This window comes from Gymnoscopelus braueri (assembly GCF_963280865.1).
Source record: "Gymnoscopelus braueri genome assembly, chromosome: 12".
In the NCBI taxonomy this organism is placed as follows: Eukaryota; Metazoa; Chordata; class Actinopteri; order Myctophiformes; family Myctophidae; genus Gymnoscopelus; species Gymnoscopelus braueri.
In genome coordinates, this window is record NC_137614.1 from 1441559 (window position 1) to 1462934 (window position 21376).

Here is a 21376-nt window from a genome sequence, read left to right on the forward strand (position 1 = left end):
GAAAACAAGAAGATATGTTGACAAAGACACTCCATACATTTGGAAACATATTTTTATTTAAATCAATATCGTCTCCAGTTAATGTAGGAATATTTTAAAAGTAGGCTAACTCTCATATCCTCTCATAGGGAATGCATTGGCAGCTGCAGTTCATAGTTCTGACGGACCTCGAGTAGCGGCGCTGTCTCAAAAGTGGGCGTGCAATTTGTAGTTCCCGTGTTGGTCTATACAGTCAATCTGGGAACCCATCGTCAAATAAAAAGGACTAACAGCGCCCTCTGCTGTTTTTCACTTTTGCATTTGACTCTGTTGGCAGAGCAACACTACAGCGATCTGCATGTGTACCACAATACTTAGGTGAAATAATACAGACGGAGGAATAAGGAGGACAAGGAGACATCAGGCATAATCTCAACCCATTCACTTTGAACTGGGTGTGTTTATTAAGTCAGTCATTATATACACGTCAGGGGCACGGTGGCACAGTCGGTAGTGCTGTCGCCTCACAGCTAGAAGGTCCTGGGTTCGATTCCCGCAGGGGACGCTGTGGGCGCTGGGGGTGTGTTCTCTCCTCCGCGTCATCAGTGCCCATACCCTAGGTGGGGTTGGCGAAAGGGCCTCTCTGTGTGGAGTTTGCATGTTCTCCCCGTGTCTCCTAGGGTAGGTACCCTCACAAAAACATGCAGTAATCCTGGTCACTATACTGCCTCCCCCTGGCCAGCCGGGGCGCCTGATGGAGGGGAAGGGAACTGGTTGGAATAACGTGTTCCTTCCACGCGCTACGTCCAACCAGGGAAACTCTCCCCTGTCAGGTGACAAGAAGGTCAGTTGGCTCTCATGCATTGAAGGAGGCATGAGCTCGGCCCTGGCCTCCCTAGGTTGGCAGAGGGAAGGTAGTGCCCAGGATTACATAGACAATTGGCACTGGGTGTAAAAAATAGGGTTACAAAATCGTGGGATAAAAATTTAAAAAATAAAAAATAAATTATATACACGTCAGGCTAACAAGCACTTCCGGTTGAGCACTTCAAAATAAGAGTACATACAATGGAGAGCATATGTTAACACCCCCACTTGATCTCACATTGGATAGATTTTTATTTTTTCAATGAAAATAAAAATACAATAAATCAAATGTACCCCCCACAGTCAAATTAGCCAGAACCGGCGTGCAACAGACCTGCCAGTCGGGCTCAGCCCTATTGGCATGACTGGTAACATGTCGGACTGGCGAGTGGGAGCCTCGGGTTCAATCTCAGCTCACTGCGTTCCACTATACAAACTTAAATACAATAATCCACTTCAAAACGTGTATGTTACTCTCCAAACATAAATCTTTAAAAACTTTTCAATTCAAACTTTGTAGCTGGTTTGGTCATAACATCATCAGAACATGTGTTCTGTAGGACAATACTCGAGAACCATTTTCCCATCATTAACAGTTGACCTTACAAAATGATATTTTATGTCAACGTGCTTTGACCTTTGTCTCTGTACAGGATTTTTAGCTAAAGCTATTGTACCTTGATTGTCTTCATAAATCTTTGGCTGCATGTAATGAAATCCATCAATACCTCGTAACAGTTGAACCAAATACAAACACTCTTGTAGGGTTGCTGCTAAAGCCATGTACTCTGCTTCACAAGTAGAGAGTGCTACAGTTGGTTGCTTCTTAGATCTCCACGAAATCAAAGGACCATCTTGGTTTAAGCTGACACAATAACCTCTAGTGCTCCGTCTGTCACTTGCATCTTCTGCCCAGTTTGCATCACTGAATGCTTGCAATCCTAGTTGCTCGTCACTCTTTCTGTAGCATAACTGCTTATCAATGGTGCCCTTCAGATATCTAAGTACATGTTTTACAGTGGTCCACTGTTCTTCTGTTGGCTCAGAAAAGTATTGTGAAAGTTTACCAACTACAAAACTCAGATCTGGCCTGGTACATGTGGTCAGGTAGATTAGGCAGCCTCTCTGTACTTCCTGACATCACCAATTACCTCGATATTATCAGTGTAGTTAAGTTTTGCCTCACAAGGTGTCACTCTTGCAATCTTGCATGTCAAACCTGGCAAGTATTTTCTCAATATACTTTTTCTGTGACATCTTTACACAGTGGTCACTTCAAAATCAATACCAAGAAAAGTCTTTCATTCTGAACTTGGCTGTGAGCATCTCTTTGACATCTGTCATCACATTTTCATTACTGGTTGCAATAATGATCATCAACCCAAAACAAAAAAAAACACTTTTTGGTTCTCCATTTCCCTTGGGTAAACACAATGATCAGCTGGGTTTTGAATAAACAGATTTTCAGTCAAACAATCATGCAACATCCTGTTCCAACTTCATAACCCTCTGGTTGTTTCATGTAAATCTCGAAATCTATTGGAGCATGTAGGTAGGCTGTTTTGACATCCATCTGATGTAAAATCAGATTCTCTTGGGCTGCTTTTTGCATTAACACTCTTACACTTGTAAGGTTAGCAGTAGGGGAAAAGGTCTCATCATAATCTACACCAAGCTTTTGGTTGTACCCTTTGGCTACATAACGTGCCTTGAATTTGTCAGATCCATCTACATTGTTTTTTAAAGCATACACCCATCTACCCCCCACTGCTTTCTTGCCCTCTGGCAGTCTGGTTAGGGTAAAAGTATCGTTTTCAATCAGTGATGCAATTTCCTCATCCATTGCACTAGACCATTCTTTTGAGTTAGGTGATGTTACAGCTTCCCCGAATGTAAGGGGTACATTAGACATTAATCTGTAACAGTGATCTACATTAATCTGAGCCTAGTCTTCACTTTCATTAGTCACATAGTCTCTCAAATAGGCTGGTTTCATCCTCACTCTAGATGGGTAACGTTCAGGCTGATGTGTAGCCTCATCTGTCTGTACCTGGCTCTCCTGAGGTGTAGCTACAACAGGCTCGTGAACCTGCTCGTGAACCTGCTCTTGAACCTGTTCTGGTGGTAGGAGTGGGTGATTTTTACTAGACCCATTAGCCCATCTCAGTACCTCGAAAACATCATCATCAACTGACCTGTCTGTCTGTCTCTGTCGCTCTGCAATGGGTGGGGTCACACACTTAATCAACCTGTGCTTTTGCACTTTACCACTGTTGGGATAGTAAACCAAATAGGCTGGGCTATTTTTGTCATTACCAACAAAAATCCCTTTGTCTTTGTAGGCATAACACTTTGACCCAAACGTATGCATCCTAGACAGATTTGGTCGTTTTCCTGTCAGCATAAAATAAGGTGTCTGTTTTGTGCGGTTGCTAAAGCACCGGTTTCTAATAATAGCAGCTCTCTGTACTGCGTAGGTACATAGCCCTTTTGGTAACTGGCTTTCTATTAACATACACCTTGCCATGTCAAATAAGGTACGGCAGTTTCTCTGCTGTGCCATTCTGATGTGGCGAATATGGAGCAGATGTCTCATGTTTGATACCATTTCTACTGAGTAATGACTGGTAGTTATTACACATGAACTCTAACGCATTGTCAGACCTGATGCGTTATAGGTGTCCCATAAGGGGCTGTATCTGCAAGGAATTTCTCAGTATCTTGTACAGCATCACTTTTGTTTTTCAGAAAGTACACAAATACTGCACTCTCGAATAATCATCAGTGAATGATATTGCATATTTATGGCCATCTTTAGATGCTGGGTCTACTGGCCCTGCCAAATCAGTGTGTACCAATTCTAGAGCTGCTTTGGCTCTGACATCTGGCTCCCTGCTCCTAGTTTGAACAAACTTTCCTTCAGTGCATACATCACATTGCAAAACAGATTTGTCATTTTTATCATTGATTATCATTCCTTCAACAACGCTTGCTACTTTTTGAATATCACCATAATTGCAATGACCTAGGATCTCATGCCATGTCTGCATATTGTAACACACATTACACTGGTCATCATCACAATCATTGTTCACTGTGTTCAAATAGTAGTCTGTTGTACACATGGATGTTGAATTGTGTACCATCTCTGTACTTCAGAACATTTTTACCTTTCGTGAAGATGACAGTGGCACCTCTGGTGGTTGCTACTTGCACAGAAAAGATGTCCTGTGGATATGTGGGGATGTACAACACCTGTGTCAAGGTGGTTGTGTGGTGTTGCCCCCTGCTGTCGATCAGGATAACCTCAGCATCTCCTCTGCGCTCTGCCACTCCATTGCATCTCGTACCGTCAGCCAACTCCATGCAGTGTGTCTTTGACTGGAATCTGTCGTCAAACGTCGTGAACTTTGTGATGTCTGTGATGATGTGGGAAGTCGCTCCCGTGTCGACCATCAGACTTGTCTGCTTGACACGACGTCCTTGCTGAATCCCGGCATCACAGTCATCACTCGCTCGGAATGAATACTCGCTACCGCCGTCCTCCTCCGACACTCTGCACGTCATCTCGCCGTTGCGGTCTCCCTCTGCAGGCTGCGTAACGGTGTGGAACTCCGACAGTGGTTACACCACCATATTTTAGTTAGGTGCCCCCTCACGCCGCATCTGTAGCACGCCACATCACTGCTCCCAGCTCCTCGCCGGTCACCTGCACTCGTCCGTTGTACAGACGGTTGCACCTGGGTCCTCATTACGTTGTCACCCGATGCTGCTGCTCTGCACATCTTCTCAGTGTCCTCGAAACTCCTGAGCTTAGTCTTAAACTCGGAAAAGGGCACTGGCTCCTCACTTTGTGATACATGTATTGCAAATGGTTTGAAAGTTTCTATTTAGCACCATAAATGATGGTTTAGAATCTAAACCGTCAACATGATCTAATCTTTAGATCATAAACAGGAAACATTGTTTTCTACAAAACTAAATTAAACTCCCAATAAATTATAATGTACCATTCATTTCACGGTGTATGTAAACAAAATTAAGGACTTTTAATGGTTACTGTGCTTCAGTCGTGTTGAGCTGCTAACAAACGTCGTCCTCCTGCTGCTTAGTAACGACACTGTTTAGAAATGACACGTTTTAGTTTTCTTTGTATTTTAAACTGTCAACAACACATTGTGTTCTTCTGACCACTTTGTCTAGATGCCAGTTGGCTTAATGCTGCCCCCCCACTGTTGGTCTCGGGTATTGTCCATCGTATGTGACCTTCCAGACCTGTAGACAAGAGAACATCCATCTAGCAGTGCATCGGTTAATCCAACTAATCAGTTTAAATGTTTGTAAAACCATAATTGATCATAATTAATTCAATACATTAACCGATTCATATCGATCCCTATGGTGGGCATGACATATAGCATAACGTGTCACGATACGATGCGTTTTGAGCTTGTAGATCAGCTATTTTCACAAGTCTTGCACGACACCTTTGTGCAACATGGTAAAAACCAGACCTGATGTCAGTAATCAATTTGTTAATATACAAACAAACTTTTTTAGATCCATCTGAAAAGTAATCTATAGATGAATCGCTAAGAAAATCATGAATAGTTGCAGCTCTACATCCATCACAGCTTTCATCACTGCACAGTGATGCTGCACAGGTCTAATCACTTCTCATAGAAAGGCAGGATACAACATATACCAACATATACAATGTTACAGGATACAACATTAACCATTTATTAAACACGTTAACCATACAATTGTCAAACTATGTAAATATATCAATATCTCTACGATAAATTCAGACCGATACAGAAGCTACTCAGTAGCTGAATTTTACTTTATATGAAGTCAATGCATGGAGAAAATAATAATGGAATCTATGTTCCAAACAATTAAGAGTTTAGATATTGCATCAGAATGTTCTGGGAATCAGGAAAACAATTCTGTAAAGGATCTACACCATGAATTAAAAATAAATAAATAATAATATCATAATGTTTATGTCCCTCAAACGTTTTTCATAAGGTTTGAGCCTAAATCAAGCCTCAGATATACTCATTCCAACTAACTTCTCTCTTGTACTATTGTACTATTAATACTGGGTCAGGCTGACCTAAATGGGGTAACTAATCATGAGATTTCATATTATTGTGTGACAAGTTGTAGGGAGACGAGAAGGTACAAAAACAGACCCACAATCCTATGTTGTCGGTCCGGAATGCAGACATATTGGTAGCCTATATTGACAAATGTATACATACTTTTAGAGACATATTGTTGTTCCTTCCCCTTTATTTTGTTTAATTGTTCTGTTTTCCTTTCTTCTTTATTTCTCTTTTTAACTATTTCTGTAACTGCAGCAGATGTTGAGAGCTTGTACTGTACACACATATTTCATATTCTGATTAGTCTGATTAGACTCATAGCATAATAACTTAACATCGTGCACGTGTATATGTGTATTTGTGTGTGTGCCCGCTATACTGCTTTACACAGAATTTCATTGTCATCCCATCACACTTTAATGATGTTATACAACTTAGAAGCGCTCATAGCCATTCCAATGCGATGCGAGTGCGGACTAGCCAACACCAACTCAGAACTCCTGAATCTTTTCCTTCCACACCCTCCTGTCTAACATCACGGTCTTGAGCTCTGAAGTCTTGTCAGCTCAGATGTCGTGCCGCAGTGTATCTATGTGTAGGTGGTACGCCTCTTTCCTGGGTTGGCTCCCACAGTGTCATTCCAGTAAGCGTAAGAATGACTGTCATAATTAATGAAAATAATTATGACAAAGTTGCCACTCATTTAACTGATATTTAATAAGAAAACATATTTAAATCCATTGGGCAAGTAATGGAACACAGCAAAATGATATTAAATCATATTCTACCATAGTTCTACCATATACAATTTATATTACATGGTTTACATGGTCATTTATAGTATAATGTAATAATTTGACCACAGTAATGGCATCCTCTAGCTAAACATAACAATAATGGTTACTGCCAATTTAAAGGAGAGATCCGGACATTTTAAGTGTTATCTTTGATGTGTCGCTAATCACTCACCATCATTGAAAGGGACGTTGAGTTATTCCAGAGAGTCCCCTGTCGTCCAGTCTGACGACCCCCTCCGGAGGCATAATGGGAGCCCGTGTAAGAGTGAAAATCGTCTATTATAACCGATGCAAAGTTAGTTTTTTCTCTACTACTGCTCATCGTGGAGTCTCATGATACTCAAACATGCACTGAATGTCGCAAACGAGCTACCGTTCGTGCAGAACGAGATGAGGCTGGTTGCTTATTTCTTCCACAGACGCCAGGTTCTGTGAGAGAAACAAGCAACCAGCGTCATCTCGTTCTGACTGAAAAAGAGTGTCTCCAGTGTCGACACGCTGGTGTGTCTTCAGGTGACCTGACCGACTGAAACTCCTGTTACACCATTTAGAGTGGAATGTTTTTCTCCAGTGTGGATAAGCTGATGTGTCTTCAGGTTACTTGAGTCAGTGAAACTCTTGTCCCATGTTTAGAGTGGAATACATTGGACACACAGGACCTCAATGGAAACAAGCCCTGGGCTTATTGGGATTTAGCATTGTTTTGTTAAATCTGTACCACTGTCATGTGCTACGTTTGGCAAACTGTTTATTATGTATTCACTCAATCAATAAAGTGGTAAGGTTTTTCTCCAGTGTGGACAGACTTGTGTCTATTCAGGTCATTTGATGGACTGAAACTCTTGTCATGATTTGTACAGGGGAAAGGTTTTTCTCCGATGTGGATACGCTGAAGTGTCTTCAAGTGATATGAGGGACTGAACAGCAATGTTTACAGTGGAAAGGTTTTTCTTCGGTGTGGTAATGCTGGTGTCTCTCCTCAGGTCACCTATCATATTGAAACTTTTGTCACAATGTTTAGAGTGGAAACGTTAACCTCCAGTGGGGACACGTTAGTGTCTGTTAAACTCACCTGATTTATTTTCTTCCGGTGTGGATACGCTGGTGTCGCTTCAGGTTAGATGACCCATTGAAACTCTTATCACAATGTTTGCAGTGGAAAGGTTTTTCTCCAGTGTGGATAAGCTGGTGTCGCTTCAGGACAGATGACCCATTGAAACTCTTATCACAATGTTTGCAGTGGAAAGGTTTTTCTCCAGTGTGGACACGCTGGTGTATCTTGAGATGATATGAACGGTTGAAACTCTTGTTACACAGTTTACACTGGAAAGGTTTTTCTCCAGTGTGGATACGCTGGTGCCGCTTCAGGTCAGATGACTCATTGAAACTCTTATCACAATGTTTGCAGTGGAAAGATTTTTCTCCAGTGTGGATACGCTGATGTCGCTTAAGGTCAGATGACTGAATGAAACTCTTGTCACAATGTTTGCAGTGGAAAGGTTTTTCCCCAGTGTGGACATGCTGGTGTGTCTTCAAATGACGTGAATCTGTGAAACCCTTACCACAATGTTTGCAGTGGAAAGGTTTTTCTCCAGTGTGGATAAGCTGGTGTCGCTTCAGGTCAGATGACCAATTGAAACTCTTATCACAACGTTTACAGTGGAAAGGTTTTTCTCCAGTGTGTATACGCTGGTGGGCTTTCAGGTGACTTGACTTTCGGAACCTCTTGTTACATGGTTTACAATGGAAAGGTTTTTCTCCAGTGTGGATACGCTGGTGTTGCTTCAGGTCAGATGACCCATTGAAACTCTTATCACAATGTTTGCAGTGGAATGTTTTTTCTCCCGTATGGATACACTGGTGTTTCTTCAGGTTAGATGACTGAATGAAACTCTTGTCACAATGTTTGCAGTGGAAAGGTTTTTCTCCAGTGTGGATACGCTGGTGAGTTTTCAATTGACTTGAATTATTGAAACCCCTACCACAATGTTCACATAGAAAAGGTTTTTCTCCAGTGTGGAGACGCTGGTGTGTCTTCAAGACAGATGACTGAGTGAAACTCATCTTACACAGTTTACAGTGGAAAGGTTTTTCTCCAGTGTGGATAAGCTGGTGTCGCTTCAGGTCAGATGACTTAAAGAAACTCTTGTCACAATTTTTGCAGTGGAAAGATTTTTCTCCAGTGTGGATACGCTGGTGTTTCTTTAGGTCAGATGACTGAAAGAAACTCTTGTCACAATGTTTGCAGTGGAAAGTTTTTTCCCCAGTGTGGACATTCTGGTGTGTCTTCAAATTACGTGAATCTTTGAAACTCTTACCACAATGTTCACATATGAAAGGTTTTTCTCCAGTGTGGACACGCTGGTGTCGCTTCAGGTCAGATGGCCTATTGAAACTCTTATCACAATGTTTACAATGGAAAGGTTTTTCTCCAGTGTGTATACGCTGGTGGGTTTTCAGGTGACTTGACATACTACAATCATCACTGTCTTCAGTGACTTCAGTGTTAGATTCAAGCTCACCATCAACTTCAGAGCAGTGTGAAGAGATGTCTTCATCAACTTCACGTTTCACTGCTAGTAATGTCAACATTGATCCAACAGGCTCCTCTGGTCTTTGAAGTAGCTCCTCCTGTTCCTTTCTAATCTGTGGAGGCTCTGGTTCCTCCTGGAGCAGACTGGGGCTCCTCTCCTGTTCAGGAGAAACCTCTTCACACACAACCATGTGCAGGATGGCTAAGAGCAGAAAAATAACATGATAGTTAACACTGGATTCCTAAACTGTAAATCTATTTTTGTATCTTCTATGTCCCATGTACAAAGCTATTGCCTACTAAGACTGACCAAACAGTTACTAAATACAAATCTGTCTGTGTCGGGGGCTATGAACAAAAAAAGTTTTCAAATAAGTAGTGCGTAACTCCCAAATGGTGTGGACTGCAGACTTGCAAAGAAAAGAAATCCAAGGCACTCAGTCTTTGATGAAAAATATGTATTAAGGATTTATTTTGAGCAAGGCAACAATATGACCAACGCGTATCGACCTGAAAGGTCTTCATCGGGGTCTGTTTCTGGGGCTAATTTCACAAACCACAGTACCGATCAGCACCAAATGTCTTGTGAATGCTGCCAGTAGGCCAAGCAAGTATTTTCCTAATCTAATCTTATCTAATGTGCTGCAAGTCACGGTCATGTTTCAGTTTCATACAGATTATTGTAAGCTTGTAAGCTTTCTAGTGACGTGCCATGCACTGAAATCTGGAAATAGTTGAAGAAGATATACTTATTTGAATGTTATTAACCACTTAAAGACCAGCTGAAATGTTAACCATACTTTAACGTAATTCCCAGTGAAACAGGGATGCGTGGCTCTGAGCCAATCACAACTGAGTTTTCCAGCTCAGTGTTTATGTCACAGTACGTTTGGAGAACCAGTACGATTGAAGACAGAGCGCTCGTTTTTAGGCACGGGGCTCCTTCGGGGCGAGGCGGGGCTTTTCGAGACAGGGTTTATTAGCGAGGCTCGCGAGGAGGAGAAGGAGGACGCGGCGCTGCGAGGCGGGGGTTTATTACGCGAGGCTCGCGAGGAAGAGGAGCCTCCTCCTCCTCCTCGCGTAATAAACCGTCCCGTCCTCTCCTTCTCTCCTTCTCCTCCTCCTCCGAGGAGGAGAAGGAGAACGCGGAGAGGCGGGGCTTTGATGCGCCGACGCGGACCTGTCTTTTGTTGTTCCCCCCCACATAGCAACCAGGAAGCTACGCTAGGGGAACCATAATATCTATGAGGGGAACGCTGAACACGCGTTCACACGCACACGCTTGTCCATGACGGAGGCGCGCCGACTTAGTGGAGCTTGAGGCCGAGGAAGCGCGCCCTCGCGCCTCCAGGCGCGAGTGCCCGCGCTGACCGGCCGATGCTCTACTAGTCGACTCAGCGCCGTTTGAGTTGTAAACCGATAGGGACAGAATAGTTATTTTCATGGATCACTGTGTGTGTGTGTGTGTGTGTGTGTGTGTGTGTGTGTGTGTGTGTGTGTGTGTGTCAGGGAGAAAGTAAAACAAAAGCCAGAACACAATAAAAGTATCTAAACAGTCCTGCTTTCAATAAACCAAAAAAAGCATGAGCGCGTGCGCGTGTGTGTGCGCTTGTGTGTGTGTGTGTGTGTGTGTGTGTGTGTGACTGTGTGTGTGTGTGTGGCCATATATGTTTGTGCACAAGCCTGGCTTGTGGCTCCCTCTAGTGCTGGGTGGGTGGTAAAAACGAGCGCGCTTTCTTCAATCGTACTGGTTCTCCAATCATACTGTAACATTTATACCAGTCACACGATTCACATGATTTAAAGTATGTGATCTAAACTCGTTTCAAGTGTATGTTACTGCATTGGCTATATGTAACCTCAAATGTTTTTGGAAACATTTAATGTATTGTTTAAATAATTAATAATGCACTATTCTGCCATCCTCTTTGTCCAGATTCAACAGAGTAGCACTACCCTCTAGTATCTAGCATAGGCTAATGGATCATAGCTGTTTGAAAGACTACTTGACACGTTTTAATATTTATTTGGAGTGTCCGCCCTGAGATTGGAAGGTCCAAGTTCAGTCCCCCGGCCGGGTCATACCAAAGACTATAAAAATGGGACCCAATGTCTCCCTGCTTTAGCCTGCGTCTGTCAATCACAGGGACGCTGATTGGCTCTTCCACTTTTAGTTTTTTGTAAAACACCCACCCAGCGCTTGGGGGCAGACCGGTCTGCAGAAGACAATGATTATGTAGCTGCAGCTATAACTTGTAATTTAGTTTTCGCCAAGATTTATTTTATTTCATTTTAACTTTGTCCAGAAGTTTTATGACAGCTTCCGGCCGCCGCCTTAAACGGTGTGTACCGGGTTTAGAGCTCAACCAGCTCAGAGTGTGAGACGCTCCTGTGAGAGCAGACATTTATTTGTAAGCAGCATGGCGCTGACAAGGTTTGTTTCATTTTGAATGTCAACGTTTAAGTTCTATGTCAGTATAGTTGTATGTTATGTTTAATTATGAGTTTAATTGATCGATTTGATTTGTTTCAGTTGTTGTTATTCTTTTAGGTTCCTGGACGCTTCATTCTCTTCACTGCAATATGCAGCCAGTGAGGTAATTTCATTTCTCAAGTGTGTTTTCTTTTTATATGTGTTACATGTTTGTCATTATGATCGTTGTTTATTTTTTGTCTTGTACAGTTTTGACGTTGGTGTATTGAGCCGAAAGAGTGCTTAATAAAATCAGTGATGAAACCATCTGACCTCGTTTGTTAAGGGAGTGACAGATTATGTTCACGCGACCAGGATGGTTTACCAGGCTTTCCCTGCTTGGCACTCAGACCCAAGGTTTGGACAGGGATAAGTCCCTGTGAAATACTCGCGTCTTGTCCAGGGGTTGTACTTCAGGGTTGTAGTTGCTTTTAGAGCCCCAACTCTCTGGAATAGACCACCGAAGTCTGACGTAATTTACACATCCTTTGTTTGTCTACCTGGTTCGCAGTTTTCCACCCCCATTCTGAATCCCATAGACGTATTTAATATCGCGTCAAATAAGAACTGTGTTCCAAAAATAAACAAATGACCCTGGCGGTTTGACTCTTATGGATATGAAGCATCAACTGACGGTGAGAAAACGATAATGTTACTTCCGCCGAATTAGTTACATTTTCGCCAGAAACAGACTGTATCGAATATAAGTGACTGACTATCATAAACGATACAGAACCTCCTCCCTGACAATATCGCCGAGACAGTTTGTTTATTTTTAGACCACAATTCTTATATGAGACGATTCTAAGATGACCCAATGTTATTCTCCATAGCGAAATTACTTTACGAACCTGGGGATGAACGAATGACGTCAGGACTTCGGTGGTCTATGCCCTCCCTCTAGAGATCAGGCTCGCAGAGTCTGTGCACCGGTTCAAATCCCTCCTGAAAACTCACTTTTATAAAACTGCTTTTATTCCCCTAATGTTTTAACCTACTGTGTCCTACTGCACTACTGCATAATGTTTTTTTCTTGTTTTTGTTGTATTTTTTGGATCCATCTCTGTTATGGTGTGTTTTTTGTGATTTTCTGTGAAGCAATTTGTGACTTTGTTTTGAAAGGTGCTATATAAATAAAGCTTTATTATTATTATTACCCAGGGATTGACACTTAAGTCTCAGAGGCACTAGCCCGTCAGGCAAGTACAGGTCAAGTTCTACTTGACCAAAGCTCATGCCCACTTGCCCGAAAAGTTAATCAAATTAATGTTAAATCCAATCGAAAACTGCCGAGTGGCGACAGTCACTTTGAAAGTGAATGAGCACAATTGCCAGTTGTAAAACGTTAGCATTATTTGTTCTTTCATCAATAACCAATAATATTTAAGGAAGACGGTTGCTTCCCCATTCAAACGCACTTGCCCGTCGGGTAACCTGAAAGCAAACTCTGCTTGCCCAAAGGTTTTATTTACTTGCCAAGGGCAGTCGTAGATGCTTTGGCTCTACGGCCACTCTGTAGAAAAATTTACAATGTGGTCCAGTTTTTCTTTTGTATTGCAAATTTAATTATGCCTATGCATAATTATTGATTGATTGATTGATTGATTGATTGAATACTAAAATGTAAATAGCACGAAGGTACAGTAAAACATTTAGCCCAAAAGGATAACACAAAAAATCCTGGGGACTTATAATATCCCATAATATCCAGATATTATCATTGTCATGATGATATTTTTTGCCAGGATTATCATATAGTTAAAATACGTACTGAGGTGTGGGTGGTCTTCAGGTTCCTCCTGTTGAATAGAAATGTCCCTGGCTGAGTCTGGAGAGTTCATCTTCACCTGCAGTCTGGACTCCACACACTGGTCTGAAATGAACAAAATGAATCATGACTTTTATTGGAGACCCAGCAGTGGTGTCAAGGATAACCATTTGCAGAATGTAATGGCAAAATGGCCTACGCCAACTGATGGATATTTTTATATTAATATTTTTTCTAGTGTCATAACTGGCCCAATGTCACGTTCATATCAAATGTCTAAATATGCCATCATATCCTATTTTAGTGTGCCAGCTTGGCATAACTGAAGTTTGCCTACCAATCCTATGATTTTATTAAGTTCAAGGCGGTACGGAACTAATCCTAGTATTAGTTTTCTCCTTTCCTCTAGAGACGGCATGTGTTTCGAGCTGTATAGAGCACAGGCCCTCCGAGGTCACTGATTATCTCTGGAGGAATATAATAACAGCTCATTGGAGTTAACTTGACCATCTATGACAAAGCAACAACACGTCCAGCGACAAGGTCAACGTGTTGTTTGAGACATTTAGTTTACTTTGTCCAACAAAAACTGTCACGCCATCAGCTTGACATCTTCTCTCTCAACCTACGAGCAGGCTCCTCTTGGCCAGCTGTCATCGTCAGAGCTGATAACAACTTCATTTGTGTATAAATATTGTGATGGTCATTGACTGTTTAGTCAGAGAGATATTTTGCTGTACGGTGCCTCGTGTATTGATTCTCCCTCTTAATACATATGTCAACTTTTTAATTTGAGAACTAGCCTGTGTCTGTCTTTGATTTCGTCTCATCCTTTTTACACTGGGTTTTAATTAACAGAGCAGGAATTACGACCCTTATCAGCTCCATTACCAACTTTCCAAAATATTAATCTTGAGTTCCAAGATTGTGGGATTTATATATTAGGGAATACATCACACTTAAAGGTAGGGTAAGTGATATTTTTGGGTTAAAACAAAAAGTATTTTGTTAAAAGGTTAAAGCACTATATTCTGATAGTAATCATTGCTGTAGAGTGTTTGTTCAGTAACAGGAGTCTCCTTGTCTCTCCAGCTCTTTAATAAACAGAAAATACATTTTCCGGTAGGTGTCAAAATCTCAGCCAATCAGGAGAAAGTACCAATTTTTAAGCTTAATTTTTATAGTGTTCCAGTTCCAATTTTGCCTGCTCATTTCTTAGTGTCATCACTTCCAATTTCACTTGTTTAATCTATATCCTGATTGAGTTCTCTATCCTGATTGGATAAAATTGGAAATGAAACTGAAACTGAAACAAAAATGCATTTATGTTTTATAAAGAGCTGGAGAGACAAGGAGACTCCTTTTACTGAACAAACACTCTATAGCAATGAGTACTATCAGAATATAGAGCTATTTAACACTTATTTTAACCAAAGAAAATCACTTACCCTACCTTTAATTTAAAGATTACACAAGGGAAGTAAATGTATCAAAAGATGGACTCCTGCAATGCAAATAATGATCTAAAGTAAATAAGGTGAAAGTTGCCATTCTATTTATTTATTTTTCGCCATGCATCCCATCCTTCTACACCACCAGCAATTAGCAGCCCCAACCTTGTGTGAAAAGTAACTATTTTGACTTGACAGTGGCGCTAGGAGATAGGTCATAGGGACACTTGGTTAGGGTTCATCTTCCAGGGAACATGCATACGCAGAGCCAGTTACATAGCTATCTGTCCATCCGACTTTGAGACATCTTGTGTGCGAGTGGCCTAAAGGCGGAGCATTTGGGCACCAAAAACAGAAAGATTGATCCTGGCTGGCTGCATTAAAGCAGTGGTTCTCAAACTTTTTCAGGTCAAGTACCCCTAAATGAATGCGGATTTGGCCGCGGACCCCCATCTGAAAAGATTTTCAGATGTGGTGTTAAAAATGTAAAAAATATTCAAACATTTTCAAAGAATGTCAATATTTTTTTTTAAGTAACCAATGTATGTAGGGCCCTCAAAAAATAATCTCGCCTGCCCTAAATGTAATTCTGCTTCTGGAGCTTTTACCTTTTACCGTTATGTAATGTAATGTATGTATGTTATTTCTTACTGATGAGTAGAGTACAATGGACCACAACGGAAACAAGCCCCCTGGAGCTTTTTGTGTTATTATTTTATCATAACTTCTGACTGTACTACATGTACTGTAATAGAAATCTTGTTAATAAATCAATCAATAAAACTCTTCATTATTTAGCTGTAACTTCACTTTCTTTGTTATAAAATAACAACAGAGGAAAAGAGACAAGTTATATCTTTGTTATAAGAAGGTTACTGATAGTGTAACTACCTGTAAATATAACAGTACATACCTACTACAACTTTACTACAGGTTGTAAATAAAACAGTTCAGACCTATCCTGTACAACTTTACTAGAGGTTGTAAATAAATAAAACACAACATACCTATCCTGTACAACTTTACTACAGGTTGCAGCATTGCATCAAACAGTCCATGTCTCTGGTCCATCTCTCGCTGTTCCTCTGACCATGTTAATGATCTTTTGGAGGCCATCTCTCTTGATAGCGTAGATCTGTCCCTGTGGTGCTCTGTGGAAATCATCGACAGAATAAAATATTGTTATCATTCATCAACCTCACATTTAATCAAATTAAACTATTGCAGAGTGCTGACATACAGTGTAAAAGCTTTAATCCACTATAATAGAGACATAAAATGCCTCCGATACATTACAATCTCAGTTTTTTTTTCTTCTTTCCTTTTTTTTACAGTACAAGACTGTCTGACACACTCACACTACAAGACTTGTAGTCCAGAATTAAAGTATTTCTGAGTTTCCCAAAAGCCACTCTGAGAGCGATCAGTTCAACACTGAACACCTCATAAACCGTACTGATGAGCTAATAAAACTATACCGATTAATAATAATACATAATCCGCCTTCATTTGACCTCTGTGATAGGAGTGATCAAAGTAGGGGCTGCTCAACTACTACAATTTTATTTTAAGTATGGCTTCCAAAAAATGTGAGAACACAACACACACACTGTGTGTGTGTGTGTGTGTGTGTGTGTGTGTGTGTGTGTGTGTGTGTGTGTATGGGACTATCAGAACATACTTATTCATAGCCCCTTTCGGGACCCTGTTTACCTTTTTTATATTTGGGAAGGCGGTATCCAGGGTCCCTTGTTGCTCAAAACACTCTCTCTCGTACTGGCGGCTACCACTGTCTGGTCTCGGGCTAATAGCTCGTCGCTTAGAAGTTGCAGAGATTTCTCAAAGGTACCCACAAGAGCAATACTAACGCGCCAGAAAGCTGCATTAATCCGCACGGATCGGCGATGCCGTTTAACATTTTTAATAATTTAGTAAAACTTAAGCTCCTCCCTTACGGGACCGTACCTATGTTCCCCAGGTTCTATGTTCCCCAGGTTCTATGTTCCCCTCCCCCCAAAAAAAGGTTCTATGTTCCCCGCTCAACCAAAAAAGGGTTCTATGTTCCCCACTCATCCAAAAAAAGGTTCTATGTTCCCCACTCAACCAAAAAAGGTTCTAAAAAAGGTTCTATGTTCCCCACTCAACCAAAAAAAGGTTCTATGTTCCCCGCTCACCCAAAAATGCAGGAAATGGTGAGACATTTAAAAAGGTTTAAATACATGTATTTATACCCATTAGTTATTTGTAATTTTTCAGTTTTTAAAGTCAAAATATCATGTTTTGAAAACTTCTTTGACATGATTCAAAATCTATTTAGGGGTGTCACGATACATTAATTTCACGGTACATATGATACGATACACGATATTGGGCTCACGATACGATATTATTATAATTTTTACTATCATCAACATTGGCCATCATCTTCAGTTTCAAAGTGCTTAATTTATAAAGCATATAAAAAAAGTTACAAAGTTTTTTACACACAAAAATAAATACAACTAGAAAAAGTGCTCAGGTCTACGCCAGGTCAGGTACGTTATTGTGGCCTCCTGGTGGCGGTATAATAGGCCAATGTGAAAAGGGTGCCATTTCTTCCTAGGCCTTTCACGGCAATCGGACACTGCATTTATGATTTGTGGCATTTTGTTCCAAAAATGTGTTTTGCTAAATTAGACCTGCTGGTGGCGCTATATCAGGCCAATATGAAATAGGTGGCATTTCTTCCTCGGCCTAGTGGGAATGTGCGTGTGAAATTTCACGGAAATTGCAAGCTGCGTTCATGATTCGAGGCATTTTGTTCAAAACGGACCAATCCTGCAAACTTTGGAAGCCAACCTTAGCCAATCAGGATGGAATATGGGAAATCGGACAGATCCGGGTTGATCACATGACTATAGAGATACTGTGTAACGATTTGCATGGCGTTTGGATAAAATCTCGTAGGAGTAATGTCAAAAAATGGGTTTTGCACAAATCGGCCTCCTGGTGGCGCTATAACAGGCCCATGTGAAAAATTTGGGGCAGAGGTTCTGAATTGGTATCGAGGGAGTGTATGTGCACAGTTTCGCAGCGAGCGGGCCAATGGTGCCGGAGATTAGCTGGTAACACACGGACAGGACACACACACGGACGGACGGACGGACGGACGGACAGACAGGGGGTAAAACATACTCTCTGGCCATGCCTTTCGGCAAGACAATTATGCAAGCTTAAAGGACAACCCATTTTCACCCATTTTCAACATATCTTCATATAATTGGTCCTCACCAATGCTTATTATCATATGGTACAATTTTTGTCCAAGATGGCCGCCAGGGGAAAGGGGCGGGCAAGTTTCTGATTGTAATTTCTCCCCATTATGTTCAGTTGTGTGTGTTCAGAGATGTTATTAATAATTGGAAATTAAAAATGTATTTTTCCTGCATTTTTGGGTGAGCGGGGAACATGGAACCTTTTTTTTGCTAATGGGGAACATAGAACCTTTTTTGGGGTAAACGGGGAACAAGGAACCTTTTCTTAGGTAAAAGGGGAACATAGAACCCAGGGAACATAGAACCTTTTTTGGTAAGTGGGGAACATAGAACCTTTTTTGCGGGGAACATAGAACCTGGGGAACATAGAACCTGGGGAACATAGGTACGGTCCCCTCTCTTACACTCTGCTCCACTGCCGATGTCCCGCCTCCCCGCATTGTGATTGTCATGCAAGCATGTAGGAGCTCGCCAATCAGAGGCAGTAACGTAGGACCATAGAGTTATGCGTAGGACGCGCAGCTTGTCAGTCACCGCGGGGAGGCGGGACATGGGCAGTGGAGCAGAGTGTGAGAGAGGAGCTTAAGTTTTACTAAATTATTAAAAATGTTAAACGGCATCGCCGATCCGTGCAGATTAATGCAGCTTTCTGGCGCGTTAGTATTGCTCTTGTTGGTACCTTTGAGAAATCTCTGCAACTTCTAAGCGACGAGCTATTAGCCCGAGACCAGACAGTGGTAGCCGCCAGTACGAGAGAGAGTGTTTTGAGCGACAAGGGACCCTGGATACCGCCTTCCCAAATATAAAAAAGGTAAACAGGTCCCGAAAGGGGCTAATTTATTCAGTCAGTTTAGCGGCACACACACACGACGTGGTATTTCACTCACTGTCTTCTCAATCTCAATCCACGTTGCCAGAGGAACTTTGAGTGAAGCCCTGGTTGCTCAAAGCTCTATCTGGGTTGTCCTCTTTGTGTCTTCAGGTTGAAAACGACAGACTGACCCTCAAAACGTCCAACTGGTTTAAGTTAAACGTTCACAAGAAAACGTCTGTTCACTTGTAATGGACGGACTCTAGACTGTACTCGAAGCTAGCTTAGCATTAGCGTTAGCCCAAAACAAACAGTCTTCATGTGTACATTTCTCCTGTTTCACAACGCACCAGCCTGTCACACTTTACACAAACTGTTGCACAAAGACACTCAGACAGAAGTTACACGAAGGTTTGTTCACTGCAAACTTATAATATAACACGGACTTTCTCTGTATCACGTTCACTCTCAGAGCTGCTCTATTGTTGGTGAGATGGATAAATCTGTGTTCCGTCAGCAACGATAGCGGAGCAACGATAAGACTTCCGGTGGACGATCTCTTCAGAATAAGAATACCCTCTAAAAATAAAGTAGAAAACGGTTAATTTGCACATTAAAACTACAAATTAAGCATTTAAACGAAGCTACACAACACATATTATGTTTCTGTGTAACAAAAACGTTTTTTTAAACATTACTAATTTATCTAAACGGATAAATGGTCAGAAAAGGTCAGAAAAGCGCTGTTTTCAGACAATAGTGTATACAAATTGGACACTGGACAGGAGACGGTGCTTAGTGCCGGCACTTCGGAGGTACGCACGCGTGCGGGGAGACCCCCTCTACACCGCCACACTGTCCACTAAGAGGGAGAGGTGTATTTTGAAAAGTGGCGGGCCTTCCAGTGAGGTCAGGGGTCAGAAAAGCGCCGTTTTCAGACAATAATGTATACAAATTGGACACTGGACAGGAGACGGTGCTTAGTGCCGGCACTTCGGAGGTACGCACGCGTGCGGGGAGACCCCCTCTACACCGCCACACTCTCCGCTAAGCGGGAGAGGTGTATTTTGAAAAGTGGCGGGCCTTCCAGTGAGGTCAGGGGTCAGAAAAGCGCCGTTTTCAGACAATAGTGTATACAAATTGGACACTGGACAGGAGACTGTGCTTAGTGCCGGCACTTTGGAGGTACGCACGCGTGCGGGGAGACCCCCTCTACACCGCCACACTCTCCGCTAAGCGGGAGAGGTGTATTTTGAAAAGTGGCGGGCCTTCCAGTGAGGTCAGGGGTCAGAAAAGCGCCGTTTTCAGACAATAGTGTATACAAATTGGACACTGGACAGGAGATGGTGCTTAGTGCCGGCACTTCGGAGGTACGCACGCGTGCGGGGAGACCCCCTCTACACCGCCACACTCTCCGCTAAGCGGGAGAGGTGTATTTTGAAAAGTGGCGAGCCGTCCAGTGAGGTCAGGGGACAGAAAAGGGCCATTTTCAGTTCATGTGATTTGTGATTTCTATTTCACGTTCCACAAAAGGCTGTTCAACTACAGGGCTGTCTTGCACAACCAACTTTTCCTCCTGGTGCACAACAACTGGCTTAGGCTGCACCTGAACACGGCTATTTTTTTCTGTATATAAAATCCCCTGTATCAATACCTCATGATTGCAAGTGGTGGATAAACACGCATAAGTAAGGGTGTCAAAGTCTCGACTCGGTGAAACTCCCGACTCGGTGAAACTCCCACACAGTCCATATGATACCAGCCTCCACAGAGATCACATTCAAGCATTGGTTTTTCTGGGTCATTTGGTGTTTCACAAATGCAATAGACATTTTATTTTTAATTTTTATTTGGCTTCACCCACTCATCACCTAGTGGATCTTTGGCACGTCTTTTGCCCACACGCATTTTCATGGGTGTAGCAGATGTATTATCTTGTAGACCCTCTGAAGCTATCTTGTCAGCTTTATCTGAATATGCACTAATATGTTTCTTCTCTGTGGTCAAGGTATCACCAATATCTGGACATCCACTATTGTCATCCATATCCTGTATGTTCCCAATATCAACTGAACAAGCAAGAGTATTTTGGTCTCCCTCATCAAACAGATTAATAAGGCCTTTCATTCACCTCTATTTACTTGCCAAATTTGACAAAGATGTTTAACAGAAAGTCTCTCTCTTTTTTGTGAACTAATTGGCCAACCAAGTTCTATTGTAACATCTCTCCAGAAGCTGACATTGTCTCTGTCTGTGTGTTGTTTTTGCATTGCGTGTATTGCTTTAGCAATGGGAAGATTTTTGTGTTTCAAAAGATTTTTGTGTTTCA

The 21376-nt window shown here is 41.9% G+C and overlaps 2 protein-coding genes across 2 annotated transcripts in view; one reads left to right on the forward strand and one right to left on the reverse strand.

Annotated features, from left to right (window-relative positions):
- Positions 1-21376, forward strand: part of LOC308096879 (SOSS complex subunit B2-like) — a 378668-nt gene that overhangs the window by 88831 nt on the left and 268461 nt on the right. The gene's annotated exons all lie outside the window — the stretch shown is intronic.
- Positions 1-21376, reverse strand: part of LOC308096873 (uncharacterized protein) — a 117017-nt gene that overhangs the window by 20538 nt on the left and 75103 nt on the right. The window contains exons 3-4 of the mRNA XM_080444368.1: positions 15990-16133; positions 13535-13636 (exon numbers count right to left, since the gene is read on the reverse strand). Coding sequence (XP_080300494.1) covers positions 13535-13636; positions 15990-16133 — 246 coding nt within the window. The remainder of the gene's footprint in view (positions 1-13534; positions 13637-15989; positions 16134-21376) is intronic.